Source organism: Poecilia latipinna, unplaced genomic scaffold (assembly GCF_001443285.1).
Source record: "Poecilia latipinna isolate Pla-1442-1.1 unplaced genomic scaffold, P_latipinna-1.0 Scaffold527, whole genome shotgun sequence".
NCBI classification, from domain to species: Eukaryota; Metazoa; Chordata; class Actinopteri; order Cyprinodontiformes; family Poeciliidae; genus Poecilia; species Poecilia latipinna.
The window spans coordinates 414,096-428,324 of record NW_015113143.1 but is presented as its reverse complement, the minus strand read 5'-3'; the positions used below and the strand labels follow the sequence as shown (position 1 = coordinate 428,324).

General features: G+C 43.2%; 1 protein-coding gene across 3 annotated transcripts in view; it reads right to left on the bottom strand.

Annotated features, from left to right (window-relative positions):
• The window catches only part of usp24 (ubiquitin specific peptidase 24), a 39,930-nt gene that overhangs the window by 12,641 nt on the left and 13,060 nt on the right, over positions 1 to 14,229 (bottom strand). For 2 of the 3 annotated variants that reach the window (XM_015040802.1, XM_015040805.1), the window contains 35 exons: positions 13,445 to 13,552; positions 13,216 to 13,365; positions 13,007 to 13,138; positions 12,221 to 12,332; positions 12,067 to 12,143; positions 11,816 to 11,956; positions 11,615 to 11,668; positions 11,369 to 11,502; positions 11,158 to 11,224; positions 10,681 to 10,791; positions 10,489 to 10,587; positions 10,226 to 10,399; positions 10,030 to 10,115; positions 9,553 to 9,661; positions 9,318 to 9,473; positions 9,143 to 9,240; positions 8,948 to 9,043; positions 7,599 to 7,821; positions 7,327 to 7,489; positions 7,080 to 7,241; positions 6,669 to 6,739; positions 6,401 to 6,561; positions 5,670 to 5,731; positions 5,336 to 5,527; positions 5,142 to 5,256; positions 3,881 to 4,025; positions 3,672 to 3,791; positions 3,452 to 3,577; positions 3,282 to 3,380; positions 3,093 to 3,175; positions 2,875 to 3,016; positions 2,652 to 2,771; positions 1,606 to 1,820; positions 997 to 1,121; positions 763 to 904 (listed from right to left, as the gene is read on the bottom strand). In XM_015040802.1, the coding sequence (XP_014896288.1) occupies positions 763 to 904; positions 997 to 1,121; positions 1,606 to 1,820; positions 2,652 to 2,771; positions 2,875 to 3,016; positions 3,093 to 3,175; positions 3,282 to 3,380; positions 3,452 to 3,577; positions 3,672 to 3,791; positions 3,881 to 4,025; positions 5,142 to 5,256; positions 5,336 to 5,527; positions 5,670 to 5,731; positions 6,401 to 6,561; positions 6,669 to 6,739; positions 7,080 to 7,241; positions 7,327 to 7,489; positions 7,599 to 7,821; positions 8,948 to 9,043; positions 9,143 to 9,240; positions 9,318 to 9,473; positions 9,553 to 9,661; positions 10,030 to 10,115; positions 10,226 to 10,399; positions 10,489 to 10,587; positions 10,681 to 10,791; positions 11,158 to 11,224; positions 11,369 to 11,502; positions 11,615 to 11,668; positions 11,816 to 11,956; positions 12,067 to 12,143; positions 12,221 to 12,332; positions 13,007 to 13,138; positions 13,216 to 13,365; positions 13,445 to 13,552 (4,370 nt within the window). The remainder of the gene's footprint in view (positions 1 to 762; positions 905 to 996; positions 1,122 to 1,605; positions 1,821 to 2,651; positions 2,772 to 2,874; positions 3,017 to 3,092; positions 3,176 to 3,281; positions 3,381 to 3,451; positions 3,578 to 3,671; positions 3,792 to 3,880; positions 4,026 to 5,141; positions 5,257 to 5,335; positions 5,528 to 5,669; positions 5,732 to 6,400; positions 6,562 to 6,668; positions 6,740 to 7,079; positions 7,242 to 7,326; positions 7,490 to 7,598; positions 7,822 to 8,947; positions 9,044 to 9,142; positions 9,241 to 9,317; positions 9,474 to 9,552; positions 9,662 to 10,029; positions 10,116 to 10,225; positions 10,400 to 10,488; positions 10,588 to 10,680; positions 10,792 to 11,157; positions 11,225 to 11,368; positions 11,503 to 11,614; positions 11,669 to 11,815; positions 11,957 to 12,066; positions 12,144 to 12,220; positions 12,333 to 13,006; positions 13,139 to 13,215; positions 13,366 to 13,444; positions 13,553 to 14,229) is intronic. The other variant, XM_015040804.1, reaches the window with a different exon arrangement.

Here is a 14,229-nt window from a genome sequence, read left to right as displayed (position 1 = left end):
TTAAAAGAGTTTCAAAAAAAAAAATTTATTTTTTGGAAAAAAAGGTTTTTTTTTTTTTTTTTTTTTTTTTTACCTTGAATTAAATTTTATTTTATTTATTTATTTTTTTTCAGTTTTGGCTTAATTACTTAATTACAAATGGTCTTTTTTTAAAGTCTGAATATCATAGTTTACGATTAATCAATTACTAATTATTATTTCAAAAATTGATTAATCGTAAATCATCGAGATTAATCCGATTAATCGTTTCCCCTCTCTTCTGTCTAATCTTTATTGGATGTTTCAGTAACAGTTACCGCACATGAACAAAACTTTCTGCAGTTTTAAGCAGCTTAACGTCTGGGAGACGAGCAGAAAATTTCTGATGCCCCTCGATGGAAATACAATTTTAACTTCAAAGTCACATCTCCTTGCGAAAGTCGTTACTTTTGCACATTTTGTCAGGTTTTAAACTGAAAACTCTCGTGTGAATTACTCTGACACCTCTAAATAAAATACGGTGCAACAAGTTGCCTTCACATCCATCTGTGTGTAATTTAATCTCAATAATCATCTCTCATTATGAAACATGGTGACGGCAGCATCAAGTGGAGATGCTTTTTTTTCCTTTTATCTTGTGGTTGTAACGTCATAAAATTAGGAAAAATAAGTAAAAGTCAACCATGTCATCCTTTCCTCACAGCTCCCTAACACTGCGCCACAGAGCGGCTAAAGTTGGCTAATGCTACGACGGCGACCGGCGAAACCACGGCGACGACTCACAGGGAAAGATCCTCGGCCTCCTGCCTCATGATGCTGACTCTGCTTTTCTTCGGCAGGGCAGGCGAGTTCTGGTCGCTGATCTTCTGGTAAAACAGCATGTAGGCGTTCCAGTACCTCCGTCGCACGTCGGGGTAGGGGTTGGCTGAAAATCAGGTTTCCTCAAATTATTCATCGTCATACAAGACGTTCTACTGAAAAACAAAAAACGAATGAAAAGGATCAGCAGAAACTTACACTGGTCGTAGACCTTGGGGCGATACTCTCCGCCAAAACACTCGTACTCCAGAGTCTCGTCGTTCATGTCAAACTCCTCCACTACGTTGTCGTTGAATTTATACCAGCGCCCACGAGCGTTTCCGCTGCAGGAAGCAAGCAAAATAATAAAAAAGTACAAATAATCACAAGGTCTTTTTTTGCACTAAAATATTTCTAATCAAAATACTACATTTGATTAGAATTTAATTGCACTACTTAATGCATAAAGCTGTATATATTTATTATTTTTTATACTGCTTCGATACGCGTAGATACTATTGACACCGTTTTAACTGTAACACAATCACATGTTTCCCTGCCAAATATATATTTTTTAGTAATATATGTTTTTATTTTATTTTACTCTTTCTTCATTTTATGGAGAAAAATCATTGCGGTTAAGACAAACTCATGTTTAAAAGGATCTGCATGTAATCCTCAGCCATCTGTGGCCTCTTTATCATCCACTACCCCGATCAGCGTTGTTGTCTTCCAGAGCCAAACATCTGGAGAGGTTTACAACCCACACGAACGCTGACGGTGCGTTCAGGCGGGACTTTTTAAACTCTGCCACCACCAGAGCCTCACCGTCTGTCTTTTATGAAGGAGTAGTAGTGTCCTGCGTGCGCTTGGCCACTGTGGACCACAACGCCCACGAGTTCGTAGTTCTCTGAAATTGTAACTTTCTTCCTGGGGGATCCTCCCGAGGAGCCGTCGCCTCGTCCCTCGGCCCCGTCCCCGCTGCAGTCCTGCCGGGCCATCCCGGACACGGTGTAGGGCTCCATGTTCAGCACCCAGGGGAACTGGAAGGGACACACAGCCACCAACTCAACTTTAAGACTTTTTAAAGACCGTCATGAGTGAAAGTTAAGACAGTTTAGGTGACGACATGCTTTTAATCTTCTTCCTTCTCCTTTTCTTCTCCTCCAGCTGTATTTCTCTCCATCGTGACAACTTTGTTGAAATAAAATTCTTCAATAGGTGCTTGACCATCGTGTTTAATAGGTGTCAGATCTCTGACTTCAGAGTTTGTGTCGCACAAAAAGCTGCTTTTAGATCAGTGCCAGTAGCAGCAGCACTGATAGTCTCCTGGGAAGCCGTAGCCACGCCACAGGCACAAAACCGTGATATTTCTGCGGTCTGCTTGTCACTACTGGCAGCAGATTAGTTCTTCTCACACTACAGGCTTAACCCCTGTAGTGCAAAGCTTTTTGCACAGAATGCACTTAGCATTGCATGGGCTGGCAACAGAAGAGAGCCGGTGGCAATAAACCTGCACTTATCCATGATGGATGCAAAAAAGAAGTTAGCTAGCTACCATGGGATATTAGCAGCTAATTAGCAGTAGCCTCAACAACATTAAGTCACAGGATGCAATGAAAATATCTGTGGGTGACTCAAACTTTTGCCCGACAGAAAAATAAACAAGGTTACATAATCCTACCACGACAAAAATTTAAGATCTGTGTTCAACATTTTTAATATACATGAATTTAAGACATTTAAGGATGCAAAAATTTCAAGTTGAAGATTCCCGGTGGTAAAATCAAAAGAAGTAAAAAAAAAAAAAAAGTCTAAGACGCCTTTTTAAAGTAAAAAAATAAAAAATAAAAATAATAAAAAAATCTTGTTACCCTGATCTGCTCGTCGTATTTTATGGATCGCCCGCTTTCCCAGTCGAAGCCGAATCGCATGAGGTGGATACAGAGAACGCTGGGTAGAGATTTGATGCATGTCCTCTTCACTGTGGTTCTCTGCACAGACAAGAGACACACACACACGCACACACACACGAACACAAACCTTTCAGCATCTAGAAATACTGCAGAGTCAATGAGGCCAGGGCGAAACACCAACCTTCTCCTTGCACTTTTCACAGTAGTACGCGTTGCTGCCCTCCAGCACCTCTCCTCTGACAAACTGGTCTAATGAGATCTCCAAACTCTGACAGGAAGTCACACCGAGGTTCAAGGCCATGAACGTTTCCTCACGCTCGTATCTGCGGAAGGAAACATTAATAAACATCTCAAGCACCAAAAAGAAAATCTCGTAAAGACAGAGATTGCGCCTCCAACCTGTGCGGACAATCTTTACAAATCTTCTGGTCGGAATAAATTCCCTGAAATGTGTTTTTGAAGATTTGCTCCCGGCCCATTTTCTGGAGGAAAGACGTTTTTGAGAGTTAGGTTGTTCAAAAGGTGAATACGTTGTAGATTTTTTTTTGCTGGTTCTTCTGTCGAGTTCTGATGCTGCGTGTGGAGTACCTTGAGATGTTCGTCGAGCTGGTCCACCAGGCTGGTGAAGAACTCGTAAGCGTCCTGCTGCTCTCTGACGTACAGCTCCTTGTTCCACATCTTGAAGATCTGCAACGGGTTTGGACGTCAGCGTGTGTCGACCGAGAGCAGGAAAACCCGATCTCCGGCGTAACCGTTACCTTCCAGAAGTTCTCTGGCACGTAGTACTGCAGCTTGCTCTCCATCAGGTGGCCGAACAGCGACTGGACCTGGTAGAAGACGCTTTCCTCAGGCTGGTCTGTGTCGTCCTCGATGGACAGGAAGGCCTTCAATGCAACGCAAACACGGGTCGCGGTTTGAAACGAACTTCGCTGTGCTGGCATGACATTTAAAACGGCCGAGGAAGAAGGGTCAGCGTACCTCGGGCAGGCCGGGCTGCATGTAGAGCTGCTGGAACACGGCGTTCATGTAACACGTGGCGCCGCCATTTTTCAGTCCGACGAAACCCGAGACCGACCGGCTCTCCACGGGAGGCAAATACTGGCGAGAGACGCGAGTTACAAGGTGAATGTAAGCAAGTAGTAACCTCCCCCCCGTTCCCCCGAGTGTTTTTCGAGCGGCCATCTTACGTCAAACTCCTTGCAGAGCGACGGATCCGACTGGTGGTGCATGGACAGGAGCTCCTTGGTGATGAGCCGCAGGTTGGAGAGCGAGCTGTCGGCCAGCATCACCAGGACCTCGTAGGCTGCCAGTCTGCTGCTGGCCGTGCTGCACCTGATCATACACACACCTTTTAGTTTTACTGCTGATTCTCAGGAAGGCTACGTGCAACTAACACATATCTTAGAAATTAGTAATTCTATCAATTAATTGGATTAAAAAAAAAAAACGCGACACATTCTACAGATTAGAAATGCAAAAAAATGCAAATGAGCAAATAATTCAATTCAATTTTTAAATGAGAAAATGAAAATGTTATTCCCTAAAATGCAATCAAATAGCATTTCTTTAGTGTATGCGTGATCATTTTTGCTCCTGTCTTCCGTTACTGCAGCATTTCATTTGTTTACGTTGCTTTTCTGTTGCCTTTTTTGTTTTTCGTTCTTTACGTGTTTGCAGCTCGTTTCTCCATTTACTGCACGTTTGCACCTTTTTTTTTTTTTTTTGCCATTTTTGTCATAACAACAGTCAACAATAACAAATACAGACTGTGAAATTAAACGTGTGAAGTACATGGTGATTTGTTAGGGGGTGTGTGGTTTGTCAGATCAGAGCCCAACATGAGCTCTGCTGCCAACTAGTGGCGAAACATGTAATTTCATGAAAAATAAATGAAATTTCAACCCAAAGGCTTAGATTGACAACTTAGTCAAATGCATCACTTCTGTAATACCAGCAAACAGGCTTTCGATGCATATTTCCTTCTTTTCTTTGTTAGTTCTTACCTGCTAATCTTAGTTTCTGGTGCTTTTTCTGAGGACTGCTGAAAGCTAATGGAGATAAACAGCTGCTGCAGGGGTTCTGACAGAGTTAGGGGTTTGAACACCCACAAAAAAATTAAATAACATAAATTACAAGGTTGACCCTAATTATACCTCAAAGTAATATGCTGAGGTAGTACTGTCAGATTTTTATTGGAACACGTCCGATTGGTAGATTTGCTTTCAGGCTGGATGGAGATGGTGGCAGTTCTTAATTTTTATCTAATAAAAGTTCAGACAATCACCAATCAGAGCCAGTTATTGGAAAAGTCAAATCAAATATATCGATGTGAAATGAAAGGGTTAGTCTACAACAAATAAGTTTCTTTTACCCTCATTTTTCCTTTGTTTTTTGTCAGTCAACAAAAAAAGAAGAAGAAGAAGGAAGAAATCTAACTAATTTTCATACTTGGGGTGGAAGTCGTGGCTCGGGGCTGGAGAGGGCGTCGGGTTGGAGCTGTTGATGATGATACGAGACGCTCGAAACAGGAAGTCATCGAGCAGCTGCTGGATCAGAGACGGACCTGGAGAGGAAGAGTTTCAAAACGTCATGTGAAACACTGAACTGCAGACGAGCGTCGCTGGGGCACAGAGTCCACTAACCGAGGTGTTCTTTCTCATTTCCGCACAGAGAGAGCAAAGTCTTGATGAGTCGGAGGTGTCCTGCCAGCAGGATGTTGTCTGCCTCGCTGGTCTCCATCTCCGAGCTCCAGCTGGGCTCAAAGTTGTCGAGCCAGGAAATCTCGTCCTCCAGCATGTTGGCCGCGCTCACTTTCAACACCTCCATCTCTGAGGCTGAGGCAGATCGGGAGAGATAAGCAAGTAGGGAAGGTTTCGATCATAAATTCTTTCATCTGGTAAAAAAAAAATAAACAAAACAAACAAAAAAATGCTTTTTTGTTTTGTTTTTCTTCTTAGTCTGATGGAAGTCACTTACAGGTAAGGTCATCCAGAAGCTGGCATCTCAGGTCAAAATACTCAGTGCACTGGGAGAGTAACCTGAGGAAAAGGAGTCAACGTGAGACAATTAATCGGATTAATCATGATTAATCGGATTAATCAAATCCGATTAATCGTTAACAGTATACTCAAAAAAAGGCCAGTTGCTGAAAGAACAGCAGGCTCAGAACAGCAATTGTACAAAATGTACAAAAAAAAAACAAAAAAAAAACAAACAAACATTTTGAATTTGATAAAAAAAATAAAAAACAAACATTTGTCTGTAAATATGTTTTAAGTAAAACTCAAGTGGGAATTTTAGCTTCACCTGGTTTAAATAATGTAACATAAACAAATTAATAAAATCTCCTACTAGGCACCTTTTGCTGTCCAATTATTAAATGGTTAATTCATAAAAATAATCAACAGATCGCCTCTATACTGTTTTGATGTATTTGCATGCCTTACATTTCAGGCAATAAAATGTTTATTTTCTTATTTAAAAAAGGAATTGAATTACTTATTTGCATCTTTTAACGCATTTCTAATATTACATAAAAAAAAGGATTAAGTAAAAATATGTGCAGAATATGTATTACCATCCTTTTACTCGTCAGAATAATAATAATAATAACAGATCAATTAATGACTAAAATAATCACTGGTTGCAGCCCTGCATTAAACGTCCACAGTGTTCTGAGGTTCTGTCTGCGTTTCTTGCTCTGGTACCTCTGGTTGACACCTCTCATGATGGACGTGGGGCTCCATAGCGGCAGCTGGGCGGTCAGGATGACTGAGAGCAGGAACAGGTTGGGTTTCTGGACTTCAGGGAAGGCCGAGGTGTCGGACTGACTCAGCGTGTACAGCTGATCGCAGGCCACGCGGCGGATCTGAAAGGAGGAGGAAGCAGAACTTTTATATGATCTCCTTTTTGGCGCAGAGACAATTTTTTCTTTTTTTCTTTCATTCTTTGAAGTTTCTTCAGAGCGCGGTTTACCTCGGCACTGGGAGAGCCCAGCAGGATATCGATAATGAAATCGCTGACAGAGGGAAGGGTGTAAAAGGAAGCTGTAGAGAGAGAAACAGCACAGCGTGTAAAGTCTCTTTTTAAAGCTGCCAAAGCCTGCAGCATCACAACTCAGTCCCCTCCAGGAAGATGCGAACTTCTCAAAGTGTTTTTTGCAAACCTTCTTGCAGGATCGGTTTCCAAAAAATGTCGTAAAACAGGAAGTAAAACTAGAAGGAGGGTAAGAGGACTGGCCAGAATTCAGCAGAGTTTGCAGTCATTGTTCAGGAAAGAAGGAAACAGAAAAATTGCAGCATTTACGAACAGTGAGAGTGAACTTGCATTAATGGCTGCGATTGCATCTTCAAGGAGGGACTGAGATAATGCACTGGAGCCTCTTACACATCTGCTGGCAGCGTAGCTGCAGACAGGTAACCAGTAGCGACAGAGCCTCGCGGGCGATGATGGCGTCCTTGATGGAGACGCTCTGCTGCCGGACGCATATACCAGCATGCAGCGCCGTCGGGGTGGCCTCGCCTTCACTGCTGGAGCTGCAGTTGCTCCCTGCAGAAGCATGAGCAACAGTATCACAAAACGTGCTTATCAGACTTACTGAGACACATTTCTTTTTAATAATTTTCCTCCCCACCAGTGCTGCTGACTCTGGTGCGGACTCCCTGCGGCAGCAGCGAGCCTTGGGTTTCTCTGATTGGCTGCTGGCTGCCAACGAGGTCCAGTCGGCCCGCGGCGGCAGCCCAGGTTAGACGCATGAAACAGGCTACGGTGGAGGTGAAGTCCCCGACTTCCATGGTCTGGACAAGCATCGGGGAAAAAAAGTGGACTTAAAGAAAACTGCATTCTGTGCGACAAAATACGCTTTTTTTTTTCTTTTTCCTCGGGGAAATGGTTTCAGTCCAGCACCTGAATGGCAACGCGAGCGGCAGGAATGATCTCCTCCACCCGTATGGACGAGCGCTCGGACAGAGACATCTGCCGGTAGGAGGACTTCTCTGGAGTGCCGCAGAGTGACAGCTGCCGACCCGTCCGGCCCGCGTTACGGAACGGCCGGGACGACAGTGCGTCACCGTCCCTGATGACGTCATCGTCCAGGGCCATCGGCATACTCTGACCAACCAGGAGGAACCTGCAAAAACATAAAAGTCTGATGGTTTAGCCAGAAAGTGATGCTACAAAATAAAGCGTCACATGTATCAACAACACATAATTACATAAGCTTTGAGTTAAGATGGGTAAGGATGCAGCTTTTTGTTTACAGCATGTCAGCAATGTTGTTGGAGACACGCTTAGGATCCATTAGCGCTGAAACGATTAATCAAATTAATGGTGATTAATCAACTACTGAAATAATCACCAGCTAATTTAGTAATCGATTAATCATTAACTGGAATATACAAACTCTTAAGAAAAAAAACTATTTGCTTAAAGAACAACACAGTCAGGAATGTTAGCGTCACCTAGTTCAAATTCTGTAAAAGCAAGCAAAAACAAAACAAAACCTTTTTTGCAGTCTAATTATTAATCTAAAAAAAATAAACAGGTGAGTGCAGTATATTTTGTAGCTGCAGATGCATTCTGTGCTACAGATGATCAAGCGTTCACAAATACAATGCATTTTAGGTGATGAAAAAAAAACCTCAAATAATTTAATTATTTGCTTATTTGCATCTTTTAATGCATCCCTAATATTGCGTAAAAAAAAGGCTTATGCGTTAAATTGAAAATCTGCAGAATGTGCTGATTTTTTAAAATCTGATTGAATGATTAATCATCAGAACAATCATAGTACAATGTTACAACCAAAGCCTTCAGTCTGTTTAACTCTACTGCAACAGGAATCAAGCTGTAGAGAGATCTACAGTCTGGGTGGGAAAATATGTTGACAACTAGCTGGATTTATGGAGGAGTGGGATGACAGCCATTGTTGCAGAAGACCCATAAGAAGAAGTCTGGAATGTAAAACTTAAAAACTGTTGTTTACAGATCATAATTTAATCTGAGCTGAAATTTGATGAAAAAAAAAAAAAACATGTTCATTTTCCCACTATTTAACGTTTGTGCACTATGTGGTGAGACAAAATGAATATGACAAAAATGTCTACGCTGTCAGTTTCAAGAACTTTGCTAAAAAAACAAAACAAAAACAAAGCAAAGACAGGGAAAAAATGAAATGGAAAAAGGTTGAAACCCTGACAAAACGGGTTTTAATGTGCTGGGCCTGTGTGAAAAATATTTTGACAGGTTCCCTTCACCTGGCCAGCTGAAGGCAGATGGAGTTGACTCCTTGTCGGGTCTCGTAGTCCACTTCAGATGGGATGGAGTCCCTCTGCATGACGTTCACCACCAGACTGCAAGCGAAACACGGAAACATCAGGACCGAAAGCGGCAAAAACACGGCGACTAACACAGCCTGACTGACGGCCGCGGAGTGAAAAGCAGTTTTTCACCTGAGGCCTCCTGCTTTGAGGAAGTTTTCACAGAAGGACTTGCTGCTGGTTTTGGCCATCTCGTCGTCCGACGTTGGCATCAGCTTCGAACTCAACACCTAGACAGACGACGAAACGATGAAGGCGACCCGAGGTTTGAACTGGGGCTCGCTTTGAGGAGCGGATGCCCGCGTACCTCCAGGTTGTAAAGCACTCTGAAGGTGGACATGCCGGGCGCAGAGGATCGGAAAAGCGACTCCAAGATGGACGCGGCGCTGGGCTGATGCTGCTGTTTGGGTGTTACGGATGGAGAGCGAGAGCCCGAACCCTGGCCGAGGGTGAACAGGGTTTTCTGCAACAGACGAGATGAAAACTAGAGCAGAGGTCTTCACGGGTGTGACGATCGGATGTGATCAGACGCCTTCAGGTACCTGGTGGCTCCAGACGCTGGATTCTTTGGGAACGAAGTTGTCGAGTGCGTCCTGCACTTCGGGGTCTGTTGGAATTAGCAGCAGCAGCTTCCTCACACGGAGGATGATCCTACGGGTTGAAAAGAAAAATAACAACTAAAAGCAAAAAACAGAAAGAGACTTGACTTTCTGTTTCCATAACTTGCATTCTTATGCCATTATCAATATATCACCTACTAAACATAATGCATTATTAGTTGCATTATGCTTAAAATGCATATTTTTAATGGGATGGTGTTGCTATGTAAAGTCTGGCTAAATTTCTTATTACTTTGTTCTAAATTTATAAGATGAAAACATTGTGACTTTAAGCTACTGTTACATATTTGTGCAAAAAAAAAAAAAATAATTTCCAATGAGATAAAAGATTAAGGAAACACCTGATGTGGGTTATTTTGTTGTTGTTGACGATAACTCTGGTGATATTCATCATCTCACCTTGGCTCTTCAAGGTTAGCCAGCTGGTAAAGCATCTCAAACACATTGCACACCAAAGCCATCACCACCCCAGGGAGGGACTTCTCCTGATGATAAAAGAAGACGCATCAGAGCTGATGTTCTCCTCTGTGTGTGTGTGTGTGTGTGTGTGTGTGTGTGTGTGTGTGTGTGTGTGTGTGTGCGTTCGTATGTTCACCTGCTCCAAGGCGTAGGCCGAGTTGAAGACGGCAGAGCTGGAACTGCTGGAGGCCGAGGCCGACGACTCCGAGCTGCCCGAAGGAGTCCCGGTGCCGGAGCTCTTCACCGTCAGGCTCTGCTCGTCGCTGAAGCCGAGCTGCGAGAGCAGCTTCTGGTCTCGGTTCATGGTCAGCTGACAGACAGAGAGAAGAAGAAAGTCAGCGAACGCGTAACGCGCAAAAACACGCTGAAGACCAGCCGAGCACGACGAGCAACGCCTACCACGCTATCATTGGCAAAAATCTGGACGTTATCCACCGGGCAGCTCAAGTGTTCGGAGATCTTCCAGCGGATGCTGCCTATCGTCTCGTTACTGTGAGTCTGCGGGGAAACACGGCACACGCTCAGTCGTGGAAGAAGAGACAAATTTCAAAATGGTGGAAATTGGGAGGTTTCTCCCTCCTCTGAGAATACCTCTAGGGTGAAGGTGTCTTTGGTTGACTCGTAGGTGATGTGGAGAGTGACGGGGTGTCCGTTGAAAGACGCCCCGTGAGGTAGAATGGTGCGAGGAAACGAGTACATGTCCTACGAAGAAACACAAAATATCCGGTTAGAGTTCAAAACAAATCGTTTTCCTCAAACACAGACCAACTGAGATCGCGGAGCAGGATTTTAATCTTGAGCGCTTGAGTTTTTAAGAGATGCACCGATCGGACGACTTGGTCGATTTCTGATGTTTTTGTCACACTCCAGGCGCAAAAATGGAGAGCTTTACAATTTTAAAATGGAAATCAAAACGGGATTTTGCATCTCATATTAGCAATTAGCGAAGTTGGAGTAGTTAGCATTGTCAAAGAAACAGAATGTAGAAAACAAATATTGAAATCTCAAAAAAAAAAAAAAAAAAAACAAAGCTCCTTTGCTGTAACACATTTGTGCTTCCTAGCATACCTCTATAGTGATGACATAGCGCTCAGCCAATAACAGCAGTCTTTCAATTATCACCAGCTTTGTGGATCTAGGAGTCAACAAACACAAAAGCAGCTCAGTAACACTTAAACGAGTATCTAACGTTAAAAACAGTGGCTTCATTTTATCATCACATAAACAAAACAAAAGAAAGAGATTGATGTTTTAGTAGGTTAAGTAGCTATGCTCTTACCCAAACCCCCCTCTGTACCTGGAAGGTGATTGTACAGACGTGGCTACCGTTGGCATGGCAGTGGCTGTCAGCATCTTTGTTGCCTTGGTAACAGCATGGGTTAGAGTGGGCCCGCCCAGGGCCGAGCTTGCGGCCTGGGGTAAAAGAAAAAAAAAAAAAAAGAAAGAGAAAAAGTAGAAACGTTCCGTTGGGTTTTGATTTCTAACAATTCTAAAATAAAAACTCGTTACGATTTTCAGGGCTTACCTCTAGCCGCTTGTAACAATCAGCAATGAACTTCTTGTGCAAAGAGACAGAATCCTGGAAGGTGGAAAAGTTGATAAGCGATGAGATGCAAGTTAAAATCAATTTCCAATCTTTGCCTTATTTTCAACGCGCCTGTTTTAGTAACTATGCTCTTTCTCTGTCAGTTTATACTGACGGGGAAAAAGCGGACGACACACTGACCTTCTTCATTTTTGGATTGAGGTTGGTATAGCTGTAAGTGATTATCAGTTGGATCGCTTCGTTGGCTATCTCTTCGTCCGGCGTTTCCATGGCGATGCGCCAAATAAAATCCATCCCTGCCAGGTCGAGGCGCTCCACACACTTTATTTATTTCATTTTTAGAAGAAATGATACAATAAATATTAACGAATATCATAATTAGACTTAAATTAACAGAAGAGAAGAAAAGAAAAAGCGAAGTGAGGACTGACCAGCTGGGTTCCCTGGCGCTTCAGACGATGGTCACACAGATTCACATTCTCGAAGAAGGTCTTAAACAGGCCGAACCCTGAGGCGAGACACAAACAGGTCAACTTCCTGCCGTGGGTGTTTCAGAGCTGTAGGGGTCGCTGTTGAGCCTCTCACCGTTCATAGTGATCTCATAGGGCTCCAGTTTCAAAATCTTCTCCTTGAAGAGCTGCTGCTGAACATCGCTCTCCAGGTCATGCTGTCCTTTGGTGAACCACTCAAAACACAACTGGAGGTACAAAAAAAATGATAATAAGGATAATGATAATATGATGTCTATAGCAGGTTTTCCACACAGTATCCATTAAAAAATAAGATTTTATTTTCAGGGTTTCACCAACTCAATTTTAAGACTTTTTAAGACCGTCATGAATGGAATTTCAGACCTATATCTCAATGTGTAGCTAACAGTTGTTAGCTACATACACTTGTAGCTAACAACAGGTAGCAGTGAGTCACAGAAGGCCATGAAGACGTCTGTGTGTGAAAACTCACATGAGAAACAATGCACAGAATACATGACTAAATAGTCCCGCCATGACAAAATTTACAATTTTTGATTAACTTATTTAACGCCTTAAAAAGAATTTTAGACTTTTAAGGCCTTAATTTTAGATACATGTATTTAAGAGTTTTTAAGGATCTCCGGAAATCCTGATTTTTCAGATCCTGTAGAGGGATTTTCATTCATCTCTGTATAAATATTTAGTCTACGTTTGCAATGAGCACGTTTCTGATCCATTTCCTCTGCCTGACGTAGGAGATGCGAGTGAGTAAATGGCTAATGTTTTACAGCATTCCTCCAGAGCAAACACTGAACAAAGGAAAAAAACAAACAAACAAACAAAAAAACAGGTGCCCGACATGACAAACAGCTGAGCACAGGGCTTCCCTTCTTCATACCTCACGGTCAAGCTCACAAACATCCGGACCCGAGACCAGGCACTCCCAGAGCTCCTTGGCTCTGTTCCAGACCAGGTACAGGCTGGCCTCCTGAAGGAAGAACGCCAGGAACCGCAGGTGGCTGTCCAGGTACTGGACACACATTTTGAAAAAAAAATTAAGAATACGTTTTCAGAAAGCTGAAAAAGCGAATAAAACCCAACGCTGACCTCCTGGTAGGTGTATCTGCCGTCCACCAGGGTGGAAGCGGACAGGCCGTTGTTCCCCGACGCGCTCACGGCGAGTCGGTGGCAGCACACCAGAGATCCCGTGATCAGTTTGACAATCTCGAAGTTCTTCTTCAGGTCCTGGATGATGCTCTGTGGCGAGGCAGACAACGGTCACAACGGCGCCGCCTCACGGCGCAGACGCGGGTGAGGCGGCGCTGCGCTACGGTACCTTGTCTTGTTTCTGGTAAGTCTGTTTGATGAAGGAGCGGGTGATTTCGTGCAGCTGCCGCAGAGCGGGGACGACCCAGACGGTTTGGGGAGTGCTCTGCTGAGAAGCCTGTAAACACACATGCAGAACGACAGGCACCACCTATGAAAACCCCGGCGACCGCAATCACGTTTCATTTTCCGTCCGCGCTTCAGGTCGGACTTGCCACCTTTGAAGTTTGTAAAATAATTTTTAAAAATAGAATAGAAATCAGAGCCACGGATACAAAGCACTAAGATTTAAATCGGTTTTTCCTGTTCTGATTGGATTACTTTCTGAATGAGCACAAAGTATCCTCCACAGTTACTGCCACCCAAAGTAAACATGTAGATTCAGGTTTTATTGCAGCAGCATTGACTCACTGTGAAGAATTTAGTTGCCTCTCGCCTTTAACTTCAATGCGTTTATTGAATGGAAAGAAGAAAAATCCCAAGTTAAGAAATAAACGTCAGCGCTAACAAACTACTGCTTCACTTTGTGGCAACTTAAGAAGTCTAAAAATATTTTAACAACTAATCACCGACGCCATGTTTCTGCGTGGGGGGAAAAAAACCTGACATTTCACGGAGGCCGTTTTCTCTTAGATACTATTCAAAATAGGAAAGACAAGAAAAACGTTCACCTAAGGAAGGTGTCTGTTGATCTTCAGATGTCAGGAGTCATCAACTCTCCACCAAAACTCCACTGTCAAATTAATAATTCAAACACCATCTCCATGACGACTGGACATCTTTTCCTGTCCTACA